Genomic DNA, 16,937 nt, shown 5'->3' with positions numbered 1-16,937 from the left:
TACCCTAGAGATGTTTTAACAAAAATGAGAAATTGTTTACATGAACAATAAAGAATGGACTTATTGTTGAATTATATCTAAGTATTTATTTTCCTGACATTATTTTAGAGGAAAATCCTGAAAGTGGAAAAAAAGATCTTAAATTTTCTGTTGAAGACATATTGCCTAAAATAAAGACTGACAGATAAAAGTTCTGTTTTTTTAAGGTGCTATTTATAGGTCCAGTGAGACTATGACACAAAATAATGCTTATCCAATTGTTAATAAATATTCACTATATTTATTGTTAGACACTTCAAATATTTGAGACAATTTGGAATAACATCTTTCCATATAAATTAATAACTATTAGTGATAATAATTGATGTTTGTTGGGAATGTATATATTGAACACTATTCTAAGTACTTTACATTAATTATGTAATTTAATACATGCAAAAACCCTGTGAAATAAGTACTAATATTATCCATGTTTTACAGACAAGGAACATGCAATACAAGGAATTAAGTAAATAAATGTCAGAGCTGGAATTTGAATCCATTTGTGGATTTTAACTTGACTGACTTACATGGACTTGCAACTTTTCTGGCAAATAACTCAGTCTAGGAGTAGGAAAAAAGTCAGTTGTGTCATTTTTTCCTTCATGTATACTTTAGCAGTATTCATTTTAATCCAGAGTTGCACTTGGAGACATTAGATCTTACTTTTTTCATTTTATTAGGGTTACTTTATTAAACTACATAATGTGATCTGGAAATCCACCTAGCAGATACACATACCATACGCTGCAGGAGGCTGAAAGATAACAAAGGGCGCAGCAGGAGAGGGGGGACTCTGCTACCTTTGGTAACAAGCACTTATCCCTCCCAATGGCTTATATCTGATGTGTGACATGTGATGTAGAAAAAGTGAGGGCACCAGTGTCCTTTGTATTTTAAGTAGTAAACCTTAATTTTTCCTTGGAAAAATATCAATAGGAATTCCAATGTGTTTTTCCTGTGCAACAATAGATTATTTTGCATTCCACTTAGACCACTGACATGAACCCGATAACCATATTTGAACTCTAAAGGATATAAAGCTTTGTTATTGACCAGCACAGGAAAAACTATCACTTTCTTAGATCCTTGACCACAGAGAACAGAAGGCAGGTGTCTCCATTAAGGGATCATTGGCATAAAACACTACATCCTGTTCAGTGTTACTGGTTTCTTGACTAAGTTCAATGAACACTAACGCCTAATAGCTAACCAAGTCACTACTCAATAATGTTTTCCTCTTCTACTTTTAACCGTTTCTAAAATAAAGTTACTATTAGTAGTCAAAATAAATAAATGTCTAAACAAATTCTTAAACTTTTAGATGTCAATTTAACTTCTCTTTACCTATCCTTCATCTGTAGTTTGGTAGTTCTTAGGAGCATAAACTGTAGAATCTGTCTACTAGGTATGAATCTTGGCTCTGCTACATCCTAACCGTTTCACTTTGGGCCAATTATTTAACTTCTCTATGCCTCTGTTGCCATAAATGTGAAATAAATGTAATGATGCAGATCTTACTCGACTTACAATGGGGTTATGGCTCAGTAAACCCATCCTAAGTCGAAATGCATCTACTACAGCCAACCCATCAAACATCATAGCTTAGCCTAGCCTACCTTAAACATGCTTAGAACAATTACATTAGCCTACAATTGGGCAAATATTTTAACACAAAGCCTATTTTATAATAAAGTGTTGAATATCTCATGTAATTTATTGAATACTGTACTGAAAGTGAAAAACAGAGTGGTTGTATGGGTACAGATATTTGTCAGTGTACTGGTTGTTTACCCTGGTGACAGCGGTGCTGACTGGGAGCTGAGGCTCGCTGCTGCTGCCCAGCATCAAGAGAATATCATACCATATATCACAAGACTGGGAAAAACCAAAATTCAAAATTTGAAGTACAGTTTTTACTGAAACTGTACTTCAATCATATCATTTTCACACCACCGTAAAGTCGAAAAATCCTAAATCAAGCCATCGTAAATCAGGGACCATCTGTAATAATAATATTAAGAAGACTAAGAAAACCTACCCCATAAAGTTCATGTACGGGTTAAATAAATAAATAAGGAAAACTTGGAATAGTGTCTGGCACATAGAAAACAATAAATATTAGTTATTATTATTTTTGTTATTGATCTGAGCCTCAATTTTATAGTAGTTATTGAGTACATAAAAAATGCTATTTTATACCAGAACAACTATTTATCCAGTTGTATATCCAAACAGTCAAGGCCTGGTAGGAGAGTATTGCTGTGTTTTAAAGTGTAAACCTCAAGAGATTGATTAGTGAAGTATCAGGAATACTGTTAATACCCCAGAGTAATCTATGAGGGATATTCTCCTCTCATGATATTTAGAACCTACTTAAATATGTTGTTTTCAGATTTTTTCAGATGTTTCAATATGTTTCAGATTACTTTTTTTTCATATAATTTGTAGACTACATTCCCATTTCTCTGTAGTCTATGCCCTCCTGATGCAGGTGCTAATAATTTCAGGAGAGAAGCATCTCTTAGCTCTGTAGATATTCCCAAGCTGCTCAGTTCTGAGCCTCAGGAATGTTAAACAAGATGAGGCTCGTGATGTTAGGAGAGAAATGCTTCCTAGCAGTGTCATGGAGGTATATGTAGAGGAAAAGTTATTCCACTCCACAGTTCTGACAAAAGGTCAACAAACACGGTAGCGTCATAATTTCTGTGGGTTTTCCCTAAATGTATATTAAAGCAATTTCGCATCTAAACTTTGGAAATTTAGTTTCTAAATATTAATTTATTAGCAAAAAGCTTTTAACAGGTGCCAACCCAATCCATTGCTTCCTGGCACAGCTTCACCATGCAGATCTTGGGCTTTCCAGGGGGAGTTCTGCCGAGCCTGGGTATATTCCTTATTGGGCTCAAACCTTTTATATGTGCTTTCAGCCCCTATATACCTTCAGGGTATTTTATCAGTCTTAGCACATACACACATGTTCAGGCTCCACAATGGTTGCAACTTCTGAAAATTGACCCCCTCTTCTTTTGAGATCTCTTTTCAAACAGTTATAGATCAGCCTTCATCGAGAGGATAATGTCCTTGGGGTTTTCTACTAGGAAGTCAGTGCCCTCAGAGTATGAAAAAGATCAGATGTGAAAATAACTTGAAAGCTAAGAAGTCAGAGTTGTCAAACAAACGTCCGAATGCCCACATACTTTGACTTTCAGATAAACAAAAAATTATTTTTTAAGTATAAGCATGTCCCCAATATTGTATGGAACATACTTATACTAAAAAATTAATTTGTTGTTTATCTGAAATTCAACTTTCACTGGCATCCTATATTTTTATTTACTAATCTGGCAGCACTATGAGAAAGGCCTATAAGGGCAGGTATTATAATGAAGAAAATGTGACAGGTACCTGAAAGTACAAACTGCATTTGTGACTTGCTGGAAAGGAAGTCTTTTACAAGTTATAACTTGTCTTGATCTTTTTATTTTAGGAAACAAAGAAGCAGAATCCACAAATAATAAATGCTTTCATATAATTGACTACCCATCAAATATCTGGAACATCAATAATATTTATGAGTTATTGATAAATTAATATTTATTTTAAGCTGGATTTAAAATTTTTATTTTAAAAATAAGAAGCACTGTAATTATAGGGTGTTTCATGTCTATACCTCTATAATTAGCAATAGAAACACCCTGTATTAGTGTTCTAATGCTGTCATAACAAATTATTGCAAACTTAGTGAATTAAAACACCCCAAATCTGTGAGTTCACAGCACGGTAGGTCAGAGGTCTGGGCACAGTGCAGCTCAGCTGATTCCTGTGCTCAGAGTCTCACTGGGCTAAAATCAAGGCGTCAGCTCTTCTGGAGGCTTTGGGGGAGAATTTGTTTCTGTGTTTATTCAGATTGTTGGCCAAATTCAGTTTCATGCGATTGATTTCTTTGCTGACTGTTAGACAGAGGTCAGTCTCAATCTGTAAAGCCTCCCACATTTCCTGACACATGGTCCGCTTGGTCTTCCGTCTCTCAGACCTTCACTTATGCCTCATCTCTCCTGCCTTCTGTGGCATCTCTGCTGAATCTTTTCTGCCTTCCTCTTTCGTTTTTAAGGGCTCACATATTTACATTGAGCCGTTATTTTATCCAGGATAACTTTCTTATCCTAAAGTCTTTCTATCCTAAGGATAGAATTATAACCTTAATTCTATCTGTAAAATCCCTTTTGCTATATTCACAGGGTCCCAGACATTAGGGAGTAGACATTTTTTTTTGGAAGAGGCATATTATTCCACTTACCACATACCCCAATACTATATGAATATACTGTAACTAAGGCATGTAAAGAAGTGATTCTAGCTGGGAAATAATTTAAAAAAACAATCAGACAGAAGACAAAACTCTAACTACTTAATTCCAATCTAGCTAGTAGACAATTTTTTTTATTTAATAGATTATATCTTTTCACTTTAAAGCTTAAATTAAAAGCTACTCAGCCATCTCTGCAGTGGCCTAGGGATTGAGAATGGGTCTTTTTTTATGGCCTCTTGGTAAGCCAGTAGAAACCCACCTTTTGTCCTTGGCAGAAGCAGTTTTGTTCTAGGCCAGTTAATTTAAAGGTAATAAAACTATTTGAAAGGATATAGCAGTTGTGATCATGACACATTCTTAAATGAACCAGATCCTGTTTGATATATATGAAAAATTAAAGCATGAGACTAAAAGTGCTGTAAGAGAAATTTTCTCATTCTTTCTGGTGAGATCTGACATCAGCATATAGATGGCTTCATCAATTATTGAGAAAAAAGACTAAGAAAAAAAATGACTGATTGGGATGCTTTATTCTGAAGTCTGAATTTGAGGCCCTTGGGTTGAATGTACCTGTAGGTCTAAATCTTTCAGAATTAGCCCTCGCTCTCTCACCAGCCCATCTATTTAAATTTCTAGTTTAAAAAACTAAGGCACTTAAAAATTTTTAATGCACTCTGTCGAACATGTGTGCCAAACTTTGAAGTAACTGCATGCATCAATGAAGTGAAGAAACAAATCTCTGTATAGATAAACATCCCTTAAGATGAAGCAAGGGAACTGATTTTAAGCTTCCAGGACTTTGAATGATTTTTTTTTTCCACAGCTATTTTCATTCTCTTCTGTAATCTAAAGTACAGCAATGAATTTCAGAGTTCTTATGTTTGCCATGTAATGTCCTTGTCCTGTTTATTCCTAGAAAAGTATTATGGGCTCCTGGTTGACAAACTACAACAGTGTTTTAAAAATTGAGACAAAAGTCATAATGAGTGACTCTGTTGATTCACAAGTCATTAATTAGCCCCTGTGCTTTTTTGTGACACTAATGTTAGAGATAAGTAATAAGAGAACCACAGCTTATAAAATCAGTACACATAGGTAAGCACTAATGAGCAAAAGTGTGAATCATTTTAAAGGCAACATTTTGCTAATTAAGGTTAATATTAATGATTTATATTATATTTTAAAGACTTACTGAAGTATTCAAGTATTTTATTGTTGCTGTAGCCATTGCTTGTAAACACAGTGTTAATAGTATCTTCCCAACTATTTAACCTAAAATACAGATATTTCTGTATCAGTTCTCAAAGTCATTACTTCTGGAATAATTGCAAACTATTTCTTATTATTAGAAATACTTTTTAATTCTACATAATCTTGTTCTGAGCTTTTGTTTTTATCTCATCTCAGACTGTTCATGATTACTTCATAAAACATTTCCTCCCAAAAGATACTTTTCTGTACCATGTAAAATGCATAGAGTTTCAACTTAATTTCCACCTCTAAGTAAAGTCATGTGCCTTTAGGTGATGCTAATTCTTTGTTTAAGTTGTTTTTGTTTTTTTTACTCTATTAGAAAAAGAAGTTTAAGTAGCTTATATATTTATGGATAAAGAGAGAATGCAGGCAGTGTAAAAAGAGTAAATTTAGGTTTTTCCAGTTATCCCAAATTTGCTTAATATTATAATATGACCTTGGATTTGACTCTGAGTTTGGTTAAGGAAAAATTTATTCTGACACTTGTTAAAATGGTAAGGAAGACTTTATTCCAGACTATTGTGAGACGTGGCAAAACTATCAAAATAGGGGAGATTGAGCTCAACTCTGAATACAATAAGGGCAACTGGGAATTTACAGCCAAGGAACAGGTTATGTGTGAGGGAGTGGGTGGGGATGGCAGATGAAAAACTACTAAGAGGAGACATCAAGTGTAGGGAGAATTCTTTTTTTTTTTTTTTTTTTTTTTTTGCGGTATTCTTTTTTTTTTTTTTTGCGGTACGCGGACCCCTCACTGCTGCGGCCCCTCCCGCCGCGGAGCAACAGGCTCCGGACGCGCAGGCCCAGCAGCCACGGCACACAGGCGCAGCCGCTCCGCGGCACGCGGGATCCTTCCGGACCGGGGCAGGAACCCGCATCCCCTGCACCGGCAGGCGGACTCTCAACCACTGCGCCACCAGGGAAGCCCAAGTGTAGGGAGAATTCTTGCTAAACTTATTTTAAGAGCTTTCTTACTGAATGGCAGGCCAGGGTGATCAGATATCAAGGATGGGAGATGAGGAATTTGAAAATGATCACTTATCAAGAGTGGGAAAAATCCTCTCTAAGCTGATTCAGCAGGATTCTTGATAAAACTGGGCACTGCAAGGATGTCACTGAAGCTCAGGGTCGAGGCCTAGATGAGAAGAGGGCTCAGAGGAACTTGACTGCGATTTAATTAAGGAAAGTCTTTGTCAGTTTCCTACTGACTAAGGCAAGGGAAGAACATGTTGACATACAGAATTTTCATTGTCCAAAACAGTAAAGAGTACGATCATGCTCTGCATTTCCGTAGAATTGAATTCGGGTCTGATTTTATCATTTGGGTTTCAGTTTTTCACAAAGGTACACTGGGAGGCAGTACGTAGATAAAGAGCATTTAAACAGAGGTGGTGAGGGAATGAGCTAAGGGGATATCTAAAGGTCCAGCAAGGACAATGGCCTGAAGTCATGCTTTGCGTGCTGGAGGAAGAACAGAGAATCCAATGTGAGTGGAGTGAGGTGATCAAAGCACAGAGAAGTAGGACTTGAGGGAAGAAGTATGTCATTTCAGACCTTAGAATTTATTGTGAGATCCTCAGGTTTAACTCTGAGATGGGAAGCCATTAGAGGGTTCCGACTAGAGAAGTGGTCTGCCTTACATTTTAAAAGGCTCAATCTTACGGCTGTAATGAGAAAAGATTGTAGGAAGGCAAGGATGCAAGCAGAGAGACCAATTAGGAGGCTTTTGCAATAACCCAGAAGAGGCATGATGGTGGCCTCTTCTAGGATAAGAGCTGTGAAGACGGTACATGGTGGTCATATTCCGAATATGTTTTGAAGGTAGAGATGAAAGGTTTGCTGATGAATAAACTTGATCTGCTAGAAAATGAGATAACTTTTTTTTCGTGAGGTGGGATATGTTACAACAAAACTAGGTTCTTTAGGAGAAGAACAGCAGTTTAACTTTTGACATTTTAACTCATGATGCCCATTAGATTTCCAAGCAGAAATGTTAGATGGGGCCTAAGGATATACTTTGGAGCCACTGAGTCTGAGGCAGTGAGTATATATAGACAGGTCCAGCAACTGAGATCCAGACAAATCACTTATTTTCTTTGTGTTTCACTCCTTTGGCTCTACTGGTCACTCAAGAATGGCTTAGAAATCATACATTAGGGTATCATCACCTGTGTCCTTCTACTCTACTCTGCAAACAACTGCATGGCCCTTCCTAAGTAATGTTGTACTTGCCTGTGGACTGGCCATCTCCTCCACTGTACTGTAAGTTCCTTGAGGAAAAGGACTATAGTGCATAAGTGATTCTTGAGTGAAAGAATAAATTTAAAAACCTTTGCATTTAAGATAAAATCTAAGAACTCTTCATCTTTTGTCTACCTTGTCTCCAGCTACCCTTCCCTATGTTTACTACACTTCAGCCACCACTGCTGGTAATTCCTTAAAGGCATACCATATTCTTAAGCCTCATGGCTTTTTTCTGTGCCATTTTGCTTCATAGAATGCTTTTCTCCCTCATTTTTGATCTGCTAATGCATTATCAGTCGTCACGTCTGGTTTAAAATGCTAAATCTTAAGAGACATACTTCCCAAACCTTCATTCTAGTCCACCTTCATTTTGTGTCTCCTAACAGTCTAAATTTATGACTTAGTAGCATTTTTCACAGTTTGTAGAATTGTAAGTATTTGTATGATTTTTTTTTTACTATCTATTTTCTTAATAAGTTTATGAGAACAAAAGGCAGTGTCTGTTTTGTTCATTAATATGTACCCAGACCTCACCAATATACCAGACACTTAGTTGACCCTTTATAAAATGTTTTGAATATATGCAAATAAAAAGCTCCATATATTTTTGTTATTGTCATTGATAATACAATCAACGTATTTGTGATTGTTTTCATTGCATAAAACCATAATACCTTTTGATTAAAATGCTTTAATCTGTTTTATCTTACAATTGCAAAAATATAAGTTTATGGACTAAGAATTGTCTCTTGTTTGTCTAGCAGCACCTGGTTTTTATAAGTATGCAAACATTTTCGCTTCTATGTAGAAAACATGTACTTTCCACGGCTAGATCACCCATAAAGAATGTTCCATTTTTACTCTTCACTATTTTAGCATATGACGTAAAAGCATATCCAAAATGTATATGCATTTCTGAGAAACCATAACAATATAAGCAACTATTTTTCAAATTTGTTTTATCAATAACAGAAGTTTAAGAAACTTTATTTAATAAATATTATAAATTTAAATCACTAACTTAGGAAATTTATGCATTAGTGAACAATTATTTTAACACTTAAAGTTATTTTATCTTATAACTCTTCTGTTGAGTTAACAAGTTCAATATAAACACCTCATAAAACTTCTTTGAAAATTTTCAAACCAATAATATTTGGGGTATATTATTTATACTAACCAAATTTTAATACTTTTTATTATTTTAAAAAACATATATATGTTTATAAAATTAAATACAAGTGTTGTTCCCAAATTTATTTAAAGAAGTTATAGCTATAGAAGCCTAGAAAATGCTATGCATCTCTCTTTCATAAGTAGCAGAGACTATTTATAAAATTAAATATTATTAAATTGTCATTTCAGTTAGTTATTTGAGCATACAATAGGGCAAAACTTGTCAACTAAATCAATTTAAATATATTTTATCTCCCCTCTGCAATTGCTGAAGTCTTTCTTTGTATGGAAACCTTACTGTAATTAGAATTAATTAATCGTATAATTGAAGTAAATAAACATTTAGAAGCAGGAAGAAGGGACTAGATCCATATTCCTCTAAGAGTTTCTCTCAAGGACCTCTCCATGGAGATATGACAACATGAAATCATCTGATCCATTATTTTATATTGCTTTTTATAATAGTAACTAGTAAATTTCATTTTTAGAAGCTATATAAAGTCCTTAGAATATGGAAGAAAAAACAGAATTTTTCTATTAATTTCTGAAATCCTAGTATAAGAATTAGCTGAAAATTAAAATATTGCACTTTGCTACTGTTGTTACAAAATGGCTTTTGAAAAATTTGTTTGGATTAATAAAATATATTCAATAAAGGATTAACCTACAAATTATTTCTATAATTTTAATATTTTTAATTATTAGTATGCTTATGTTAAAATAGATATACATTTAAAATATACCCCTCAATTAATCCTCTGACACTGCACATATAACTTACAAGTCTCCAAAAGTATAAGAAAAGGAAAGAAAAGAAGAGTAAGTTTTTCATAATGCAGTCATTTTAGAAGGGGTAAAAATTCTGTGCATTCTATATGACCGATATTGTGGAATATATATAATAGAATATAAATGTTCATCAAAATGCATATGCCTTTAAACATATATTTCACTGATTAATATTTTGAAAGTTTATGAGATTAAATTTAGGGAAAGGAAATCTCAACATAATATTAGGAGAGATAGCTAGATGAACCATACAAAAGAAAGTGCATTCAAACATTTTCTAACAGTAGAAATTAAGGGTGTTTTGTTGTTTTCAAATTTCCTTTCAATTTCTCTTTTCCAGTTTAAATTTTCAAAGGATTGACAGAAGTATCACTAAAACTTCTTTTCAAAGAAGCAGCACACAATTTCATGAACAAAAATTTGATTTCTCAAGTGTTCATAAAGTTTTTTAAACCAAAATTTATCTTAATATGTATATTAACCATATTGTTGGCAGAAGATGATAATTCATCAATCTGTAGAAGTGATTATAACATCTGAAGAAGTTCTTGAACAGGTGCTTAATACAATCTGGCAAATTGTACTAACTGTGATTTGTACTGACAATTTTCAGTGATATTGTAAAGATCAACCACATATTTGTTTGCATATGTCTACCGGAGGGTTTGTACTTCTTAATATGCATAAAAGTGCCATGATTTACTGGTTTCTATTTATTTGATATCTTTGCTATTTGCTTATTTCCTTTATATGTATCTAGTTTACTATGAAAATTATCTCTTTGTTGAAATTAATTTATATTCTCAGGTTAATCTCTTGGCATTTGGAGTTATCATATACAAAGTTTTTCGTCACACTGCGGGGTTGAAACCAGAAGTTAGTTGCTGTGAGAACATAAGGTAAGTATTTCTTCAACTGTATTTTCTTTAGTGATTAAAACCTTTAGTAACTTAAAGCAGAAATAATTTTTGGAAGGAAAATTTTTAAATGATTTTTCACACTTTCCCCCATCATATTTAAAATACTAAATAGTATTGCTAAATAGTATTTAATATGTTTAATAAGCCTATAATCACCACAGATTAAATGGTAAGTAAAGCAATCTTTTTGAACATATTCCCCTTTGAAAGAAAAGATGATGACTGCATTTTAAGACAAAAGTTGGCCTTAGTGATCTGCTTTTGCAAAGCACTTCTCAGCGCTTAGTAACTGTGTTTCTTCCTTGTGATTTCTAGTTTGCATTCCGCCATGATTTTTCCTCAACTCCCTCCCTTTAAAACTGATTTATTGAGACCTTGAAAATGGTTTATTCAGGAAAAACTGAAGTGTACTGTAGGGAACATTAGAAACAACTGACGTTTGGGTCTCTTGGGAACACTCCTGTAGTTTCAATATCTTGCACAAGATTTATAGTTAGGATTTAGCAAATGTTTGATTGATTACTTTCTTTTACTCCTCACCATTCATAGTTACATGTAGTTTGCTGGCTTTAATAAAGTTGAGAATGACTCATTTTCTGTGGTACACTGCAAAAACATCTTCTGCAGTAAAGAATGATTGCACTGAGAATGAATGAGAAAATAAGTATTAGTTGCCTCATTTTCAAGGCAGGGTCCTCAGTGAGCAGGATTGAATATTATTTTACCAAAACTCACAGGCAATAAGTTGAAAATGTGTAAAAGTGAGTATGTGCCTGTATTTTTTAAGAAATAAGCATTCTAACATGAATTTACTTTGAGGTAACTGTATTGCAAAAGCAAAAAAAAAAAAAAAAACTTGTTTTATATTTTACATGTTCTCTACTAAGCCTGAAAGGAAAGCAGAAGTATCCTTTAATGTCCTGCCCATGTGCTGACCTAAATCCACATGGTATACTCTTCAAGGTTTCTTAGGGAGAATACTTCCTAACAGCTATCTGTCTTACCTTTGGGAGTTCCTGCAACATTAGATTTGAGATCAAAGCATACACACAGGGCTTCCCTGGTGGTGCAGTGGTTGAGAGTCCGCCTGCCGATGCAGGAGACACGGGTTCGTGCCCCGGTCTGGGAAGATACCACATGCCGCGGAGCGGCTGGGCCCGTGAGCCATGGCCGCTGAGCCTGCACGTCCAGAGCCTGTGCTCTGCAACGGAATAGGGCACAACAGGGAGAGGCCCGCGTACCGCAAAAAAAAAAAAAAAAAAGCATACACACAGATGAAAATATTTTAGGATTAAGGAAATTCCTTGAAAAATAGCAGATTTTAAAAATGCTGCCTTGAATTTGGAAGCACATCCCAGCCAGAGTACGCTAGTATACCCTAGCCTGTCCCATGCAGCTATAGCATAATTTGTCAGTTTCAAAATTATTGGTCTTTACCGAAGATTTCTTGGTTATTCAAAAACTGACTTCCCACATAATTTGAGGAATTTGAGGATACGTTAAGTATGCATAGCTTTCTTAGCTGGAACATTGCAAATTTGTTCTAGGTCTTGTGCCAGAGGAGCCCTTGCTCTCCTGTTCCTCCTTGGCACCACCTGGATCTTTGGAGTGCTCCATGTTGTACACGCATCGGTGGTGACAGCTTACCTCTTCACCGTCAGCAATGCCTTCCAGGGGATGTTCATCTTCTTATTCCTGTGTGTTTTATCTAGAAAGGTAAGCAATTTGTTATTTTTGTCAACCTTATAGCATATTTATGTAGCATCAGTTACCAAATTGATAAAAATTCTCATTCTCATAGATTCATGACTTGTGCCTTTATTGCCTAAGTGCAGTACATTTTAGTGTCAAAATAATCAGAATGCTTAGCTGTTCATAGGGAAATGTGCTTTTAAAAAACTTGCTAGTAGGAGTATAAATACAGCTTACATTCACTTGAGCGTATTCTGACAGATAATCAGAAAGCAACAATAATTTAGAAAACTAAATATAACAATTTGTTGTGATTTGAAAATAATTTGATGTCATTGTTACAGTTATGTTTCGCGTTTCTTACTTTCTTCTTTTTCTTTTTTTTTAGATCCAAGAAGAATATTATAGATTGTTCAAAAATGTCCCTTGTTGTTTCGGATGTTTGAGGTAAACAGAGAGAACTCTGGATCATTATTGCTACACAGAAATAAAGAAGCCAAGCTGTGGATGGCCAGTGTATAAAAATGACTCAAACAAATTGTCCAATTGTTAATACTAATCAAATATTTTAAGTCCATTTTTCTGTTTAGTGTGTAAGAAATGTAGATAATACGAGATAAAATTATGTACCATATAGCTATAGTAAGCTTTCCTACGTGACTTAGTTAGCTATGTCAAAAATAGTATTGCAGATATTTGGAAAGTAATTGGTTTCTCAGAGTGATATCACTGCACCCAAGGAAAGATTTTCTTTCTAACACAAAAAATATATGAATGTCCTGAAGGAAACCACTGGCTTGATATTTTCTTGATTCATGTTGCCTTTGAAACTAGTTCCCTATCACCTTGGTAATGAGCTCCGTTACAGAAAGTGGAACATAAGAGAATGAAGAGGTAGAATATAAAACAGTAAAAAGGGAATGACGGTTGTAACAATGAGAAATATTTTGAACAAGCTCGTTGTTTTGTAAACTAGATGGGAAATTAGAGATAAAACAAACAATTGAATAAACACATCTTACCATTCTGTGAATTGTTCTGAACTTAAATTTCTACCAAAACAACTTAGACCTGTATTTGTTATATCCATTTTCTATTCTAATAGTCTATAAAAACACAAAACTTCACAAAAAAAAAAAAACTAAACATTTCTGTTCTGTTTTTAGGTTAACATCAGAATGAGATATATGCTCTTTCTATACTTATTTCACAGATTGTGATTTCAAATGCTTATTCAGTAGTACATAAATGTGTCAAAATATAATATTGTTCATGCCTGTAAATGTAAAAATTGTGTATATAAACCTGAAGTACTCTGTTCCATAACCTTTCAGTGTAGTGAAGAATATTGTATCTCATTAGACTAGCATATTTGAGTTCTTTATTTCTTTTTAATTTTAGAAATATTGTAGTTCACATCACAATATTCTCTTTCAATTTACTATTTTTAAAAGGGCATTGTAAATATGAAAGTATTCATAAAGTTAATTGCTATTTTTTTCTTTGCAGAAAAGTACACATGTAAAAATGTTATTTATAACAAAGAAATCACTGGGAACTGTATAAACTTTCACACTGGATCTATTTTCTGACAGTTTTCCTCTATTAAGGCATATCTGCTAAAATGTAAGGCTTCTATCTATCTTCAAGTTTTCTCATTAAAATGTAGAAGCAGTGATTTTACTTCAAAAAATATGTAATTGTTCTACACCTACCTGTAAAAGTGTGCCAATACACTAAATGTTGTGATTTGAACTTAATTTCTCCAGCTGTTCAAGTGAAGTCTGTCACATCTTACACTAACAAATAAAATGATATCTGAATGAATCTTTCTACTGCTTGACTGAGGCATTTCTCTAGAAAGATGAGCTGCCTGCCAATGTCTTAAACATTTTTAGAGTATTTGTGATAACTTTTTATTTGATCTTTTGATCTCTTATATGACCTATTATTATAATTATCATTATAGGACAGTGCTATTGGAATAAGATACTAAAAAAGTAATCTGTTCAATCAATGTATACAAATTATGTGTGGTGGGCAGAATAATGGTCTTCCCAAAATGCCCACACCCTAATCTTCAGAACACATGAATATGTTAGGTTACGTGGAGAGGAGAATTAACCAGCTAACAGCTAGTCCTCTAACTTTAACGTGAGGAAATTATCCTGGATTTTTCAGGTTGGTCCCATGTAATCACAAGTTTCCTTATAAACAAAAGATGGAGGCAGAAGAGGGAGCCTGTTAAAGCAGTGCCGTACGAGGCATACTCAACCACACATTGCTGGCTTTGAAGATGGAAACAGTCCACAAGCCAAAGAACATGGGCAGCTCCTGTAATCTGAGAAAGGCAAGGAAATGGATTCTCCCCCAGAGCTCCTAGAAGGAAGTCAGCCCTGCTGTACTTTTGTTTTAGCCCAGGGAGACCCAGTTTGGACTTCTAACATCTAAAACTGTAAAACAATAAATGTATATTGCTTTAACCACCAAGTTTGTTGATAATTTGTCACAAGATTATTGATATTTTTTTTGAAAATTTGTTACAGCAACTATAGGAACTAATACTATGGAAATATATACATAATAACATCTTTAGATATAAGCAAGTATTCATATCAGTAGGGAAAACCTTAAAATCCTGAATCTTGTTTTCACTAACCCTCCCATAGACATCATTGGGTGAAACTTGTATTCTTTAGTATGAGATTTCAGACCTTTTCATAACTGCTCACTTACCTTTTTATTAGGTAAGGATCTCTCTTTAAAAAAAAAAAAAAAACAGGTGTGTGCACACGTATAAATATATATTTATTGCATAAATGCCTCATAGCATTTGCCCCCTGTTTTTATAATCAACAAGAGAAAGGGCTCAAAAAAGGTTTTCACTGGGCTCGGTTTAAAAAAATACAAAAATGGGGCTTCCCTGGTGGCGCAGTGGTTGAGAGTCTGCCTGCCGATGCAGGGGACACGGGTTCGTACCCCGGTCCGGGAAGATCCCACGTACCGCAGAGCGGCTGGGCCCGTGAGCCATGGCCGCTGAGCCTGCGTGTCCGGAGCCTGTGCTCCGCAACGGGAGAGGCCACAACAGTGAGAGGCCCGCGTACCGCAAAAAAAAAAAAACAACAACCACAAAAACAAAAATGAACATTACAATGACAGGAATGTGTTAAGATGCTGAACTGAAAGGTACATACAAAAGTACATACAGCTGCTGGAAACACACTTCCAATGTGCGGCTCCCGAGCCCTCAGATGGAGGAGTGCAATGAAGCCATGTCCCCTGAGGCCCAGCAGCTCTGCCTCAGCAGGACCCAGTGTGACCCGCTGCCTGAGGGCTCACCCCATCCCCAAGTGACACTGCCCCACGGTGTGGACATCACCCACACCTTCAAATGCCCACACACGACACACTTAATTAACATGAAAAAATTTAAACCCACTCAAAGTCTGTGAGATAAAGAGATCCTACCCCCCTGGTTCTCACGTTTGCCCTATGAGTTTCTTCAGTTCTGCTAAACTGTTTATTTTTCCCAAGACTTTCTATGCTTTACCAAATCCCCTATTTCTGGAGCTTCCTCCTTGTTATCATCATTACTCTGACAAACATCTGCTTATACCTAATGTATCTTTCTCTATGAAGCCTTTCTGGTTTCACACAAGGAATTAATCAGCTCTACTTTTGTGTCATCAATCCATCCAGTACTTACCTGTTTTGACATTTATCACATTGTATTGCAATTATTTATCCGAGCTCAAGATATTCATTGTACCAAGTTATGTTCTTCCTTTAAGGCAGATACCTTTTCTTTTTTGCTTCGTGAATCAATGTCACTGCCTTCTTCTGTTTTGTGACCTTGTGGTTGAGGTGATAAGACAGTCTGGACCCTCTGAACAGCCTGGCTTTTGCTCTTTTGCTTTAGATACTCCATACTGGAAGCATATTGGGTGAGCCAGCTTTCTCAGGTAAAGCCCTCCATGCTTATCTCTAACGTCATGCAGTTTAGGTGGAAGAGATGGCCCAGCAATCTCAAATTGATGAAGTAGAGCAAGGAGAGGAATTAGGCTACCAATGTAGCCTTGAGCTCGTAATATGGCTTCAACTCAGTTTTTCCAGGGAAGATCTTTGGGGATTTGTAAGGAACTTGCCAAAGAAGTAATAAAGTAGTGCTTTATTTTCCATTTGTCTGTTATTCCTCATGTACCATTTGATAGTGAGAGGAATAAATATTAGGATTCTAAATTCAGTCTCCTCAACCTCTAAAATGTATTACAAATTCATTAATAAATATTAATTTGCAAACTCTTCTGCATGAGCAGCTGGGGTTGGGAGAAGGGTTATCGTATTTCAAGGGATTCAATCAAAGAACTTAATACTTTAAGGTGAGTCTCAAACAATGAGATGAATGGACACCAAAGAAGTGTAAGATAAATTCCCTTACTGTGTATAAACTTGTTATTAACTGGAGACACTATAATCCCCTAATTAAAAAATCTGTTAGTTGATTGATTACA

At 35.1% G+C, this 16,937-nt stretch overlaps 1 protein-coding gene across 2 annotated transcripts in view; it reads left to right on the top strand.

Annotated features, from left to right (window-relative positions):
- The window catches only part of ADGRL4 (adhesion G protein-coupled receptor L4), a 127,405-nt gene extending 112,496 nt beyond the window's left edge, over positions 1-14,909 (top strand). For both annotated transcript variants that reach the window (XM_067726673.1, XM_067726672.1), the window contains 3 exons: positions 10,622-10,713; positions 12,282-12,450; positions 12,815-14,909. In XM_067726673.1, coding sequence (XP_067582774.1) covers positions 10,622-10,713; positions 12,282-12,450; positions 12,815-12,877 — 324 coding nt within the window. In that variant the 3' untranslated portion in view covers positions 12,878-14,909. The remainder of the gene's footprint in view (positions 1-10,621; positions 10,714-12,281; positions 12,451-12,814) is intronic.
- The last annotated feature ends 2,028 nt before the right edge of the window (positions 14,910-16,937 follow it).

This window comes from Pseudorca crassidens, chromosome 2 (genome assembly GCF_039906515.1).
Source record: "Pseudorca crassidens isolate mPseCra1 chromosome 2, mPseCra1.hap1, whole genome shotgun sequence".
In the NCBI taxonomy this organism is placed as follows: domain Eukaryota; kingdom Metazoa; phylum Chordata; class Mammalia; order Artiodactyla; family Delphinidae; genus Pseudorca; species Pseudorca crassidens.
This window is presented reverse-complemented; position numbering and strand designations above follow the sequence as displayed.